Here is a 15,833-nt window from a genome sequence, read left to right on the forward strand (position 1 = left end):
TCCGGTATTGGAAAATAGAGGGTTTTACCGGTTTTACCGGTTTCGATAAAATCGGTTAGACCACCCTTATTTAAACCAAGATTGCTGGATTGCCCGGTTTTATCCGAGTTTACCCGGATATTTAGTACAAAATTTGGGAATAGTCCGGCCCTCCCCGGTTGCTCGGATTTTATTGATGAATGTTCGGATTTATTCACTTTGTTTGTCAAATCGAACAAAAAAAATCCAATTGTGTTGTTCTGAATTTTTATTTTGTAAAAACTAGCAAGAACATTTTTTTGGATGCCTCAAAACCAATTGTAATTATGTCGATGAGTCTTACCGAACAAAAATTTTTAAATCAATTTTTTTTCTTGATTTTTTTTAAGGGGGGGGGGGGGGGGGTAGGGTCTAACACTTTCAAATAATCGATTTTTTTTATTTTCTTATTGTAAAACATTTCAAGAATGTTTTGTCAAATTTTCAAGTCAATTGAAGCAATACTGTAGAAATTATAGGCCTTTATCTCCTCCTATCTAATACTACAAGAAAGCAAGAGCGGAAACTTCAGACGCGTTTTTCTCGAAAACAAATTTTTAAAGTCCGTAGACATCGTCATTTGAAAACTACTTCACCGATCTCAGGTCCACAATTCTACTCCAGTTTCTCAAAAATGGTCTCACTTGACTGATAGATATTTAAAGACTATATTGGAAAAACGCTATCAAAAGTTATTTACAAAACAAGTTGATGCATGAATGTTTTCTACAGTCCTTATTCTCCAATATCAAATTTACAATGAGATTAGACAAACTAACAGGCACCCCTCATTGACAAGAATTCCCCCGAATGTATTTAGCTGAATTCAAAGCAAAATTTAAATTGCTTGATAAGAATTATGTTTTCTTTGTTCAGAACAATTTTTTGAGAGAAGTTTATCCGAATAAACTGGCTGATGTGTTTCGATAAAAAAAAAACAACTTTTCGACTTTTTTCTTTTTAATTAAAATTGGAGATTTTGGATTGTATACTTTGAAATCAAATACCCAGATTTTTCAAGGTTATAAAATGAAATAGTCGGGAAGTGCTCTGGGCGAAAAAGTATGGAAAATATGTTTAGAGCATAGGTTTGAATCGTTTCGGATGTTCTGGTTCCAATTTTTTTTATAAACATAAAAAAATTGACGACTTTAACCGGATTTTGGAATCTGTATACAGTTTATTACTCTTGAGATTTTTGGATAAGGATACTTCAATATAATATGGGAGAGTGGGGAATCGTGGGCCACTTTTTTTCGTTGTTCCATAACTTCTTTATTATAAAAAATACAATGAAAATAAAAAATGGCATGGTTATCTACATTTTCAAGGTCTCATGAGGTTTTTTTTTTTATTTTTAAAATGTTATTTTTGCCAACTACTGACTGTTTAAAAAAAAAGCAATATTTTCTGGATTTTGAAAAATGGTGGGGAACCGTGGGCCACTAAATACAAATTGACCATATAACATGCAAAGCTTATGAGTTAACCCAAAACTGTGATATCATAATTCATTTAATTATTTCAAAGTAATTTCAGATGATGAAATTAAAAATAGAGCTGTGTATGGTCGAGTAGATTCCAAAACCTGGCTCGCTTACGTTTTGGCAAAATTTCTTATAAAGGATGGGCAAAATATTTTTCATAACTCTCATTTGGCATAAGAAAACTCTACAGATAGGAAAAACGTGTTTTAGTTCTGAATGTGTACAAAAACATAAAAATATAGTGGTTCAAGATGTGTGGCCCACGATTCCCCACAAGCTATGTTTTGCAAATTGGTTGCGTTTGTGTGACTTATTGATGCTTCATCAAAAATTCCTTTTCACGTGAAAGATCATGACAAAACTGAGATCATAAGCGTATGAGCATATTTTTGTTATAAACTTTAGGTTCTCCATAGATGCAATTAGCGGTTGATTTTTTAATTCTGTAAGTAATTTTTTTTAACTGTTTTAGCCTAATAAATAAAAGAAGCTTATGATGCGTATTTAAGTCAACAAAATATAGAATTATATGCTCACGCAAAGCGACGACAATGACAGTTGGTTTTAGATTTTTAACTTAACGCACATCTGAGATATTAGAAGTGGCCCACGTTTCCCCATGGCCCACGATACCCCACTCTCCCCTACCATTTACGGCTCAAAATTATTGGGAATTTAAAGATTGGAATTTTGATTCAGAACTTGATTTCAAATTACCAATTCATAATTTTAATAAATCTTCAAAATGCAGAATTCAGGTACTTTAATGGGTAGATTCTCGACTTTCAGTCTCAAGTTTTTTAGAAAAACGACTTTATTTTCGCATATCAGGATATGTAAAAATAAAGTCGATTTTACTAATAAAAACTTGAGACTGAAAGCCGAGAATCAACCCATTTAAAGTAAACTAAACAGTCGCTCCAAAAAGAGAATTTAGGTACGGAATTATTATTGAAAATTTTCCAAAACGAAACACAAAACAGGTGAAAACCGCTATGATTAAATAAGATCTGAACTCATTTGAAAATTGTGTTCTTAAAAAAAATTAATTTTAATTTTTTTCATAGGATTAAAATGATAATAGTAACAGTAGTTTACAAATTTTAGGATATCGTGAACTTTGTTAACTGATCTATATTTTCAATGTGAAATTACTGTTATGCAGTCTTGTTTCAATGTTTCAATCTAAGTTCAAGCACTTTTTTTTTATTTTTGAAAAAAAAAATCATATTTTGAGCATAACTCAAAAACTGTTCTACCGAGTTTTTTTTGAATTTCATTTTCGGATTCAGCGCCTGATTTGACATTTAAAATATCCTTTGGTTTACTAAGTTAAAAAATTCTCTAATCTTTTTTATTATTGATAATTTATGGTTGGTGGTTAAACAATTTTAAAACAAATATTTTAACTTAAATCTGAATGTATCGAGTATATATGAAAAAAAAACCTGATTCTCAAGTTCTCCTTTCAAATGATACCTTCAAGATACCTCATTTATATTTTAAAGCTTCAAAAAACATGAACTCTTTTTTTTCAAAAGTAATGATTTTAAATGAATAATTACTTAAATTTATAAACTTGAATTCGAAATATGAGATACTTTAAGTATGCCTTTTTTTTAACTATTCTTGATGTAGGTATGAATTATTCAAGTAAAAATTGTATAGGAAAATTTTTGTATCGTAACCAAACCCCCTATCCCCTCCCTAGAGGTCGTTCTTCCTAAAACCCTGAGCTAATTTAGCAGCCGAATAGGCCAAATATTTATTTTAAAAATTTATAAAATAATGGACTTTAGATTTTTTTCAAAAGCCGCTGGTGTAATTTGATGGAAAATATCAATTTCAAGTAATTTGCTTTCATTTTCCTTTTGTATATTTAAGGATATTGCCTAGATGTAGTTCATATTGGCCTTCTTTACACAAGTTTTTAAACCAAGAAGCGACAAGCCATTTTAAATCCTTTAAGCAGGAGTTGTAATATTTGGAAAAATAGTGAAATTGAACTGGTGAAATTTTGGATAAACGAGAGACCTACACTTCAAGATGATCTAATGCATTACATATCTGGATGAAAATAATCGTCTCGTAAACATTTTGGGCATTCGCATGGAAAAAAATGAAATTGAAATAATCTCTTTTGATCTCGTTCGCTTGATTTGTCCATAACCACCCGAAATTGAGATTTAAAAAAAATAAATCATATGTCCGATTTTTGCCAGGTTTAAGAAAAAATAAGGTTAGATTCGCCCGTGCCACAAACGTGTAGAAGTTCTGTTGTGATTCAGTTAATTTAAAATCCAAGCTGTTCATTACGGCTTGAAAAATCAGTATTCAAACTTTGACACAGTCATAAGAGGTCCATTTTAAGAGAACGACACTTGCTAACAATAACCTGTAACTTGATTCCTCTTGAAGGCTTTCCGTGATCGAACCTTTGGCCAGCCAAATCCCTCATGTTTTCGGCTGCCGCTTGGCAAAGTTTGGTTATGTCACTCAGCTGTCGAATGGTGGTCAGTTATGTGGGTTGGCCGGATCTATCCGGGTTGGCATGCAAGTCCTTCCATCCACCTTCCGGTTTTCCAAACCAGCACCAGCACCAGCAACAGAACCCATTCAGCTGCAGCTGAGAACTTGAATGGAACGAACAACGATCGAAATACACTTTCCTCCCGGATGGCAGTTGATGAATAAACGATTGAATACCGAAGCGGGAGCTTTGATGGATGTTGGTTGTGGGAAATTTATGGCCCGGTATGAACGTGCACCGGTGTGCTGGTCATTCACTAGGAAGGTACACCTGCATTCGTTCTCTCTGATGAAATGAAATGCAATGAAACTTAATGAAAGTATGATAGGTTTTTTTTACTATTCCTTTTTTTTTATAAGAAAATTTAAGGTTTGTGAAATATGTACAACGAAAAATCCCTTTCTGAATACATTTAAAAGTAGTCATTGATAACTGGTATCTTTCTCACAGTGATTCCAAAAATATAGAGCAGTTTCCAAGAAGCCGTTATTTTTTTTGTAGCATTCCGTCTCCCGACAAAACTTGACGAACATAATTCCTAAAACTCACTCGGTCAATGGCAACTGTTCTCCAATTTCTCGGACATACCACATTCGCCAGATCACGCTCCACTTGGTCTAACCACCTCGCTCGTTGTGACCGTGCTCGTCTTGTTCCTACCGGATTCGTAGCGAACACTTGTTTTGCAGGACATTCGCCGGCATTCTCGCAACATGTCCTGCTCAGCGTATCCGGCCAGCCTTCACCGCTCTCTAGATACTGTGTTCGCAGTAGCGTCACGCAAGCTCGTGGTTCATCATGCGCCTCCACACTCCGTTGTCTTGCACGCCGCCAAAGATGGTTCTTAACACTCGTCACTCGAATACTCCGATTGTACGCAGGTCCTCTTCGAGCAATATCCATGTCTCGTGTTCGTAGAGAACAATCGGTCTTATGAGCGTCGTAAACAAGTTACACTTCGTTCGGGAGTTAAGTCTCAGTTAAGGAGTTAAGACCGCAGTTGCTTGTGGAATCCATAGTATGCACGACTTCCGCTGATCATTCGCCGCCGGATCTCACGGCTTGAGCTATTGTTTCGTATCTCGTATAAATATCTCAGTGAGAACGTACAAAAATATAGAAAGTGAGTTCATGAAGCTTCACCTTCATGAGGTCAAATTGCGACGCGATGTGGTTCCATGATCTGTGAAGGTGGATCAAGTTTGAGACTGATTTGTGGGAATTGGTTAAGGAACTTACCCGCAAATGTCCCTAATGCCCTCGTACGGCACGCTCCCATCAAACATCTGGCTTCCTGCTCTGCGACGTAGTTCCACCGCCCCGTGGTGCAGAGTGGAAACGTTTCTACAGACTTGTCACCTGTAGATGTACGGCTAAAGCTTAGTTCTTTTAGAAATGGGACAGTTACGAATGCCTGTATCTCAAAAACCATTCGTTTGAGCGAAATACTTTCTATGACGAAAAAGAAGGTAATGTTATGATCTTTTATGAAAAAAATTGAAAAAAAATATTTACCGTTTTTTGTTAAAGAAATTTTTACTTTATTCTTGGTATCTCCCATTGGCCGGCGCACACTTTTTTCAGTCATGGTATTGATCAGTTTCTCCAACTTATACTTCGTAAAATCTATAATTTAGGTGGCAACACCCTAGTTCTTCAATTTCTGATACTTTTTGGTCCAATACTTCTCTGGAAACTGGAAACTGGAAGCATTTAAGTGGATACAGTTGTTTCGAAATGAACAAATTTGATTATTTTTCACCACATTTTTGAAGGTTTTTTTTTCGGTACCGGTTTTCCAGCTTAAGAGCTTAGGAACTATCAAAAAATGGTTGTTTGAGGTTGGATGTCAATGAGTCATCACTAGGCAACACTTTCAGCTTATCGGTGAAAATGTTTTTGGAGATTTCAGCGATCTACCCTTAGTTTTTCGTTTATTGAAAATTAAAAATGCTGGTATGAGACTTGACTTCCTTGATGATCCTTAACCGTTGTTGCCGATCATGTGCTTCACTCCAATGCTTGATTTGAACTTTGTAGACATTATTAACAGTGTTTGCATACTTATCCACCACAAAAACTCAGTAATTCTTTGAAAAATCAACGGTTTTGTCAGCTATCAATTTGATAATGACGAATTTTAAAGGAAACTGTGCAAAATTATTTTTTTCTTTTTCTCTTGTATTGTACATATCTCAAAAACGCGTAAATTTTAAATTTTGAAAAAAATAGGTCGAATAGTACTTTTTACAGGCAACAAAATGCTGTCAAAATTTTAAATATCCAATAACTAGTTAACGAGCTATTAGCAAATGAAAGTGTCCCATTTCTAAAAGAACTAAGCTTTAAGAGAACTACACGTCACACTTGGTACAGTCAGCTACCGACGGGCTGCGTGCCGAGGGTGGCAAAACGTGGTGTGACTGGGCACCTTGGTACCAGTGCTCAGTTGCAAGAGGGAGGGTCGGAACGTGTATCGGGTAGTCGCGACCCCGATATGCGGGACGACCAGATGTTTGAGCGGGTTTCGATCGATCTGCCTTTTGGGGAGATTCCTGGCCCGATTCGCGGATACGATCGACTCACGACAGACAGAGGGGCCTTGTGCCGTAACATGTGGCGCCCAGTGGATGTGCCTCAGGTTGAGTCTCGAAGAGTCGAGACGGAGAAGTAGTTGGATGTGTGGTTATCTCCAGACCCGAGGAGAAGCGAGTTGTTCTCGTCTCGAATTGGGTCAAGAGACGTTTTGATCGAGGGCCCTCGAGACACGAGGAGAGGTGGGTATTGACGCCTCAATTTGTGTCAAGAGGAGGAATGTGAGAGGGTCTCGAGTCACGAGGAGAGGCGAGTTGTTCTCGTCTCGAATTGTGACAAGAGGCCATATGTGGGACTCGAGTCACGAGTAGCGGCGAACGGACTGCCAACCCGTGAGTCGTGAATCGTGACAAAGAGTGGATGATGATTGCTGGTGTAGCACGTATAAAAAAGAGTATTTGCCGTGGAGCGCATTGCGCGAGTATGGTCTCCTATGTTGGGTATAGCCTTCGTTGCAGGTCCGGATGAGAATTATGGCCAGAGGTCCCAGGTGCACCCATGAACCCAGAGTAGCAAACTGGGGGACGCGGTGACTCGCCGTGCCTTGGAATGCAATCCGTAAATAGGATTTACCACCTGGGTGATCAACTAATAAAAAAAAAACATCTGGCTTCCAAGGATCATGCCAGGCAGCCGACGGAGGGCGAAGGTTTTGGGACAAAGTTGCACTCATCTGGGAGTTTGAGGAGGTTCACCTTCGACGGGTATGAGGATTGGGTTCCAGGGGGTTCCCTTGCCATCACACATACATATTATCCGGGATCCGTACTACACTTTAGGAGATCCCGTGCCACAGATGGTCTAGAAGCTCCATAAACTAGTAGTGTAGTTGTTGTGATGGTAGGTATCTGGTAGGTGTTTCAACAGTAGTCTGCTGGGTGATTGGATTGAATCTGGTTTTTCTGCTAGCATTTTACTTCCGAAATAAATTATCTCTACTTTGTTTGCTGCCCTATGCGTCGGAGGATCGAAGAGTTGGCCATGAATTTTTGACATCGGACGCAATTTTTTAGTGCTCCGTTAAAATTTTCTAAAATGATAGTTCAAATAGCCAAAAATTCGTTAAACTGTGCATTGACATTATAAATGAATTGCAGTGCATATCATTAAAGTGGCATTAGCAAGTTCAGGTGTGATTTTTCAAATACAGTTGTGCAAAAATGCAAAAGTAAATTCTGATGATTCGATGCAGCCAGTACTGGAACAACGCCCTGCGAGCCTATCTTGGAAATTCCATTCCAAGACGAACGTAGACTTCCGAGATAACTGCCGATGGATTTTCAGCTAAGTGTTTTTTTATGATTTCTATTCATTTGATTTGATTCCTCATGTTTTTGACAAATTTCTGTTTACAAAATATAGTAGTAAGATGATTCTAAACAAGTTACGAAATATTTCACAAGGGATGTTTCCCCGATGAAATTGTGTGCAATTGTAAACTTTTCATTTACATATTTGGGCATTTCCACAGTAAACTGCTTGATGTATGTATATCAAATAATCAAATAATAATTTCAGAAACTGGATGTAAACTAGGTAGTATTGTATCTGTTTTGCTTGAAAAAATTCTTCAAGATTCATGAGCACAGAGAACCTTCATGAACATTTTTCTATTTATAGCTTCAAGATATTATTTCTGTCATGTTACTGTTACTTATCAATAAATTGCAATTTAGAAATTTATTTCTAAATATAAAGGATGCATTTTATCCAGATATATTTTCAAACGTGTTTTTAAAATCGAATAATTAAAATCTTTATTTTTATCAAACAATTTTGACATTTTTTTCCATCAATTCTCATGCTTCTAGTTTTAATGTTCGAAATCTTTTTCATCATCTTATAAATGTGAAATTCGACTAATATGTTTTTTTACATTTTTTTCACATTGTTGTCATTTTGAGAATCAATGATGTGATAGAGATTTTAATAAGAAAAACAGCTAGCTTGTGAGAAATTTTAATGATTGCTTTTCTAATTATTTGAGTGTTCTTAATTTTTTTTGGATTTTCAAATTAATAACACACCGTAGTCCGTCGGTATCAATAGGAGATTTCTCAGGAAATGTCTAGGAGCATAGGAGGTGTAGGTAGAACGAAGATCGCACCATTTTCCTGGAGAAGGAGCCTTCTTGATGTCCGCAACAAACGAAGCGCAGACATTGCATCTGACCATCACCTCGTCCTAGGCGAGATACGACTAAGAGTTGCGCGTGTCCAACGGCGCGAGGAGAAAGTCGGGTGTCGATACGACGTCCGCCGGTTGGAGAATGCAGAGGTGAAAAGGGCATACGTTGAACAACTAGAATCCCGAGCCTTGGAGCTGCCGACAAAAGGAACAGTCGAAGAACAGTGGTGTGGAATCAAGAATGCCTTTATCACGACGAGCCATGGTACTCTCGGTAAAGTTTGTGGAAGACGAAGTGAATGGATGCCGGATGCAACCTGGAGGATGATCGATGATCGGAGAAAGGCGAAAGTCGGAATTGAGCAGGCATGTACCGGGTCAGCCAAAGCAGCCGCCCGCTTACGATATGCGGAGCTTGAAAAGGCAGTTAAACGAGCTGGTAGACGAGACTAGAGAGCCTGGACAAACTCCCTACCGAAGAGGGAGAAAGAGCCACCGCCATTGGAGATATCCGATTATTATATGATATTTCTCGCCGCTTTAGTGGTGCAAGGACTAATGCAAGAATGCCGCTGAAAGACCGAGCAGGTCAGCTGCTGACAGATCGAACAGATCAGCTCAAGCGTTGGACTGAACATTTTGAACATCTTTTCCGAGTTACAAATTGCAATGGCCATCAGAACCCGCAGCTCGAGGCGTCCATAGTAAGTCGCATTAATGGCGTCAACTCGGAAGCGCCCTCGCTGGTTGAAATAGAAGCGGCAATCAAGGACATGAAATCCAACAAAGCGCCTGGAATCGATTGCATTCCTGCTGAAATGCTCAAAGCCGACCCTGCCTTGTCAGCACAAATGTTGCACCGTCTTTTTGCTGACATTTGGGATACTGCAACATTCCCGGCCGACTGGATGCAGGGTATCCTCGTAAAGGTCCCGAAGAAAGGAGACCTAACAGAGTGTGGTAACTGGCGTGGCATAACTTTGATCTGTACAACCCTCAAAGTACTTTGCAAAGTGATCCTGAACAGGATCCAGGAGAAAATCGACGCTACACTCCGACGGCAACAAGCTAGATTCCGATCCGGACAATCATGTGTGGACCACATCATAATGCTACGAATAATACTGGAACAAATCAACGAATTCCAGGACTCTCTTCTGCTGGTGTTCAATGATTTCAAAAAAGCATTTGACCGACTTAACCACGAAAACATCTGGGCTGCTCTTAGACGATGAGGGGTCCCAGAGAAACTAGTCCATCTCATCGAAGCACAGAACGAGGCATTTTCGTGCAAGGTCTTGCACGACGGTGTCTTGTCCGAACCTATCGCGGTAACTGCTGGAATGAGACAAGGATGTATTTTGTCACCGCTGCTTTTTCTCATCGTAATGGATGAGATCTTGACTGGATCGATTGACTTTAGACCAAACCGAGGATTGCCGTGGAATCCTTCAGCGATTGAGCAACTGAACGACCTTGACCTGGCAGACGATATTGTTTTGCTCGCCCAAACACAACAAGACATGCAGAGCAAACTCGACGACCTCACCGAAAGCTCCAAGGCAGCAGGTCTCAAAATCAATGTCGGAAAGACCAAGTCGATGGAAATCAACACAGAACATCATTCCAATTTCGTGGTAGCTGGACAACAGGTTGAGACAGTGGAGACTTCCAGTATCTTGGTAGCCAGATTACGCCTGATGGTGGTACCAAGAAGGACATCGAAACCCGGATCAGAAAAGCCCGATTTGCGTTTGCGAGTCTCCGAAACATCTGGCGCTCACGCCAGATCTCTCTACGAACTAAGATCCGAATCTTCAACTCAAACGTCAAATCCGTATTGCTGTACGGGTGTGAAACTTGGTGCACATATGCGGTGACGACGCGAAAACTGCAAGTTTTTGTGAATCGCTGCCTGCGGAACATCATCCACGCTTGGTGGCCTGGCAACTGGATCTCAAACGTTGAACTTCATCGCCGGTGTCATCAAAAGGCGCTAGAAATCGAGATTCGGGAACGTAAGTGGAGATGGATTGGGCAAACGCTGCGGAGAGATGAAAACGAGATTTGCAGAGAGGCCCTTGATTGGAATCCAGATGGGCATCGAAGAAGAGGCAGGCCCAAAAGCTCGTGGCGGCGAAGTCTAGTCGCTGAAATCCGCACAGTTGACGAGAACCTTGGCTGGCAGCAAGTGAAGACGCTGGCTCCGGATCGCCAGCAGTGGAGATCTTTTATCTCAGCCCTATGTGTCGGTCAATGGGCGCCGGACCCTTAGGTAGGTAGGTAGGCACCATTTTCCAAAAAATGGCTCCTGATTCAAACCTCTCCCGTACTAACACAACCCTTCCTGAGATACTTGAATATAGATTCGCAGACGTATAGACGGTTTCTATAGCTGGTGATACTGTCTGATTATTGTTTCAGAGTTTTTTTAAACAAGCTTTTCAAGAAAACTGAAATAACAGATTTAAGGTTGATCCTAAAAACTATCTTACTAACAATCCTTCCTTCATCCCTCATTGACTACTTGGACGTGGGTGGCGCCGTTATTGATCATATTTTAAAGGGAGAGCATGAGTTTTGTGCATTGAGAATGAATTGCTAATCCCAAGCTGCATTATTTGGCCCTTGCACAAAATTGATGGCCTCGATCAATCACGGAGTAGCAACCATTGGCGATGTCGAACTCGTTCTACTTAGCCACGCCAGCGATCATGGAGCTCGAAATGTATTCTATATGTGTTTTGTTTCAAATAATCAAAAAGGTAAGGTGGATATGAGTAGTCAAACAAGCTAAGCTAAGCCCTATGCGTCGGAGGATCGGCGCCAGATCTTTGGTTAGATTTCATAGGACTCTTAAAACGATTTAAAACTAACATGGGATATAGTCGAATACTCTAAAAGGCACTTTCCTGGATTTTTCACAATCCTACCCAAAACCTGAGCATATTTATTGAATGCTATCGAAAAAACCACTCGCCAGATCGTTAAAAATTTTGCACATGTAAACAATGCATTGGTACGTAGTTTCACTGAAAATTTCATCATTTTTCATCCAAGCATTAAAAAGTTATCCACAAAACAAAGTGTTATATTTTTTTTCAATACACTCTCTATGTTAAACCGCGTTGATTAATTATGATGTCTGTCAAATTTCAAATGTGCATAATGCGAAATTTGTTCGAGAAATTTATTTTGATCCCCTATAGAATTGCTTCCAGCATTTTCCACGTTAACCGAAAAAAGTCATCAAAACATCTCGTTAAATTGTTCTACGTACGACCGTTCTTAAAAAACCCACCTGACTTGGAACAAAATTGCCGTACCCTGATTTGTTTGGTAATTGTGTTTGCAAATTAAAATTTTGCCTTACTTTCAAAATAAGCTAGAACCGTCTCGCGGAAACGTTTAGTCTCTAACCAGTCGTTGGAAACAAACCATCTTCGACAAATTTCTCCTGCTTCATATCTACAATGACCGATTCAATATGGACAGCCGTTTGCAGAATTGGACTGATGGTGCTGAATGCTTTGCTTTTCACTCAAGGCTTAGCTCAGGCCATTGGGTCCATTGTGGCAACGTTCAAGGCAGTGGACATTATGGACACCAGAGCCATGTTCGGTGCAACCGTGATTGGAGCCTTCGAGGGATGTATCATCTGTGCCCTGGCTACTGCGGGATTCTGTGGTGCCTGGCAGAATTCCCCAAAGCTGTTGACCATCTACCGAATCGTCCTGGTGGTGCTTATCGTCATCGAGATCCTGTTGGTAATCTGGATGCTGGTCATTTCCGGAAACGTAGATGGGATTTTGCAACATTCCGGAGACGACTCTAAACCGAACAAGCTCATGGATTGGTTACAGGAAGCTTTCGATTGCTGTGGAGAGAAGTCATACTCTGAATATGGATCGAAAATTCCTCAGTCATGTTGCCGCAGTGGAGTTGCACCAAAATGTGAACCTTTTCCCCTTGGTTGTGTCCAGGTGGTTACTGAAAATTTGAAAAGCGTCGCTTACACTTTCACCTTCTCTTATACGATAATCATTGTACTACAAATCGTAGCCTTAGCAATGGTTACCTATTTGAAAAAAGCTATCCGGCAATCGGAATAAGCTGTTTTCTTTGAAGTTTGTCATTATGATTTTCAATCAATTTTCAATAAGGGCTTCACAATAAAGCAACAAGAAAGCAAGAAATATATATGTTGTAATTGAACAAAAGCACTTAGAAAAATATTGTTGTTTATTTGCGCATTAAGAAGACTGATCAAAAATGCATGAAACTTTGTTTACTGCTGTACACGGAGGTGCCGATGGGGCCTATGGGGCCAAAACCAATTTACCATGGTGGAAAAAGGTTTGAAACAGAAAATTTGTTTTCGGTTTATAATCAGTACAAAGCTGACTTTCAAAACCACGTCGATTAGATTTTGAAATAAGTCCTCAAGCTGAACATTTGTGCATTTTTTTCCTAAAATAATGCAACTTCTCCAATTCATTTTTTTTTCTGAGGTAGATTTTCTTGGCCCAATAGAAACTTTAACCTTCAGCGTTCAAATCATTCCAACAGGCTTTTTCTCATTCGTAGCACACAAACACACACAAAAAAAAACAATTGTTAAGAACCAATAAACAGATATCGATAAAAAAAATTTAGCTTGATTTTAAAACTTGAAACCAAATTTCCTGCTCTCTGGTCAACCAGAACAGTTTATGCATCCCACCATATTTTTTTTTTTAATATTCAAGTCATTCGGTCCACGATGTGATTAAGTATACGAAAGCTATATAAAATGGTGTACTATTTTGGATCTGAACAAAAAAAACAAAAATAAATATTGCAAAAAAGATATAAAGAAAAAAACTTGCGCTTTTTATGAACAGTTGAATCCCCCAAATAAATTACGTAAAAACACGCATAACGTAAAAAGAATTTGAAAGATTTAAACCCTTTACGTTGTATTTGATGGAAAGTGAGTAATCATTTAGATAAGTTCGACCGGAAGAATTGAATTAAGCAATTGATCAAATAAAATAACAAAATGTGACATGATCTCTATAAACGTCATTTGCAGAAACAATAGTTGTTCAAAACTCAGATTGTGATTAAAATGCTTCTCATGATTAGGGAAGAGTGGGGATACTTGATCCCTTTTTTTTATTTTCACCATATCTTTTTGAAAAAATTTAGCAACTCGCACCCTTTAACATTTTTTGACAGCGTGTAACTTCAAGTTTCTATGTTCCAAAAATTAGAACGATACTTCAACCCGTAGATGAACTAGAAGCATTTTTGTGGGAGTAAAAAAGTTGTGATATTATTTAAGTTGAGGGAGACTTGATCCTCTATTGAAGGAGACTTGATTCTTTACTCAGGAAGCCCTAGTCCTTGGAAAAAATCAAACAAAACCCATAGATAGAATGTCCATTCACTATTTTGGTCAAGTTTGTTCTCATTTCACAATTTATAACAGACAGAAGAAAAAAATTCTATAACTTTGTCTCAACGCTAATGTCATTGCATACTTAAAGGCGCTATTTTCTATAATTAAGAGAAAATTAATTATATTAGCCCTTTTCTTCAGACAATTTTTGGATAAATTTTAGTTATTGGATACATATCAGTAATCTCGTAATCTACAATGATAACGATCAATTCAGAAGAAGAATACATCATTTTTAACTCTAGGGATCATTTGAACCCATAATCAACATTTTAGAAAACTTTTCTGAAAAAAGTTAAGAGTTTTCCATTGCTTTGAAAAACATGGTATTATGAAGTTCATATTACGCTCGAAAGATTGATATATTTGAACAAATATTTTGGCTATAATTTTTTGATGTAAGGAACATTTTAAAGTGATGGAAAAAGATCTTCAAGTCACGTTTCGTAAAATTTTTCAAACAAAGTTGAATTACTCAAACAATTATTTTGTTAAAAAATTTGGAGCTTTAAGCATTGTTGATTTGCTCCATTTGGCAAATTTTTCTAGAACATTTGATCTTTGTAGGACATTTCAGTTTCGAGATATAGCTAAGGAATCAAGTATCCCCAGAGATCAAGTATCCTCACTCTCCCCTACTATTTAGCTCATTTTCAACATCTTTCGTCTTCTTATCCGTCTGTAATTTCTCACTTAAAAACGTAACATTCAAATATATGTAAAGATAAAAACAATTTCCTAATTCACGTTTTTAAATGATCAAACCATTTAATACCGCGTTTGTGTTGTTTAGCGGTTTACAAGTTTACCATCTTTGTGGAATTCGCAACTTTATATCAACGTTGCCGAAGGCGGACTTTTCCGATAAAACTGTAATCGATGTTTACTATTGGACTCGAGCTCACGGACATCGGCTCAAGAAGCAACTGACTTGCCAACTGAGCTATATCACAAGCCATGGTCTTAGGTTAACCCTCCTCCCCCCCAGGAGGGTCTAAAAATGTCAAGTAAAATGTTGTTGAAAAATTTTGATAAAGACTTAAGTGATTCAGAGTACCAATCTCGACTCACAACTAAGGCAAAAACCTCGAAATCTTATTCTAGGTCCACTATTTCATTACAGTTTTTCAAAAAAAAAAAAACTCATTTGATGATAAATATTTAAAGTAACGCTATCAAAAGAAGTTCACAAAAGAAGTTGGTGTATGAATTTTTGGTACAGTCCTTAGTCCAGAATATCGAATTTTCAATAAAATTAGACTCACTAAGTTTGCCATATCGAATGGGTTTTGCCCAAATTTTTAACTTTATTTGGAAACTCAAAGACAGATTTAAATTTCGTGATCACAATTATGAATTTTGGGTCCGAAACATTTTTTTTTGTAAATTCTTTATTTGAAACGGCTCAAACCTTAGGCTTTAAGGAGCCAAGCACGTTCAGTTTGATTACAATCGTGTGCTTATAACTACTTCACTATTAAAGAAAAGAGAAGAATTTTTCATATCGCTCGTCGTTTTTCTCGATTCCTTTCTTCCATAAATTCTCCAGTGCATTTGGGTAAGATTCTTTCTTGATATCTATAACTTATTTTTGAAAATATCGAAAAGTTCCCTGTACTCGTGAATTAAATAC

At 38.0% G+C, this 15,833-nt stretch overlaps 1 protein-coding gene across 1 annotated transcript; it reads left to right on the forward strand.

The window, feature by feature from the left end:
• The first annotated feature begins 12,185 nt into the window (after positions 1-12,185).
• Positions 12,186-12,945, forward strand: LOC129750116 (23 kDa integral membrane protein-like). Its single transcript, XM_055745345.1, has one exon. It carries the CDS (start codon positions 12,231-12,233, stop codon positions 12,867-12,869), a length of 639 nt encoding a protein of 212 aa, XP_055601320.1. The 5' UTR covers positions 12,186-12,230; the 3' UTR covers positions 12,870-12,945.
• Positions 12,946-15,833: the final 2,888 nt, after the last annotated feature.

This window comes from Uranotaenia lowii, chromosome 2 (genome assembly GCF_029784155.1).
Source record: "Uranotaenia lowii strain MFRU-FL chromosome 2, ASM2978415v1, whole genome shotgun sequence".
NCBI lineage: Eukaryota > Metazoa > Arthropoda > Insecta > Diptera > Culicidae > Uranotaenia > Uranotaenia lowii.

What these genes read in the sequence shown, in the direction of transcription:
- LOC129750116 (XM_055745345.1), top strand. Translation starts at nt 12,231, where the DNA reads ATGACCGATTCAATATGGACAGCCGTTTGCAGAATTGGACTGATGGTG.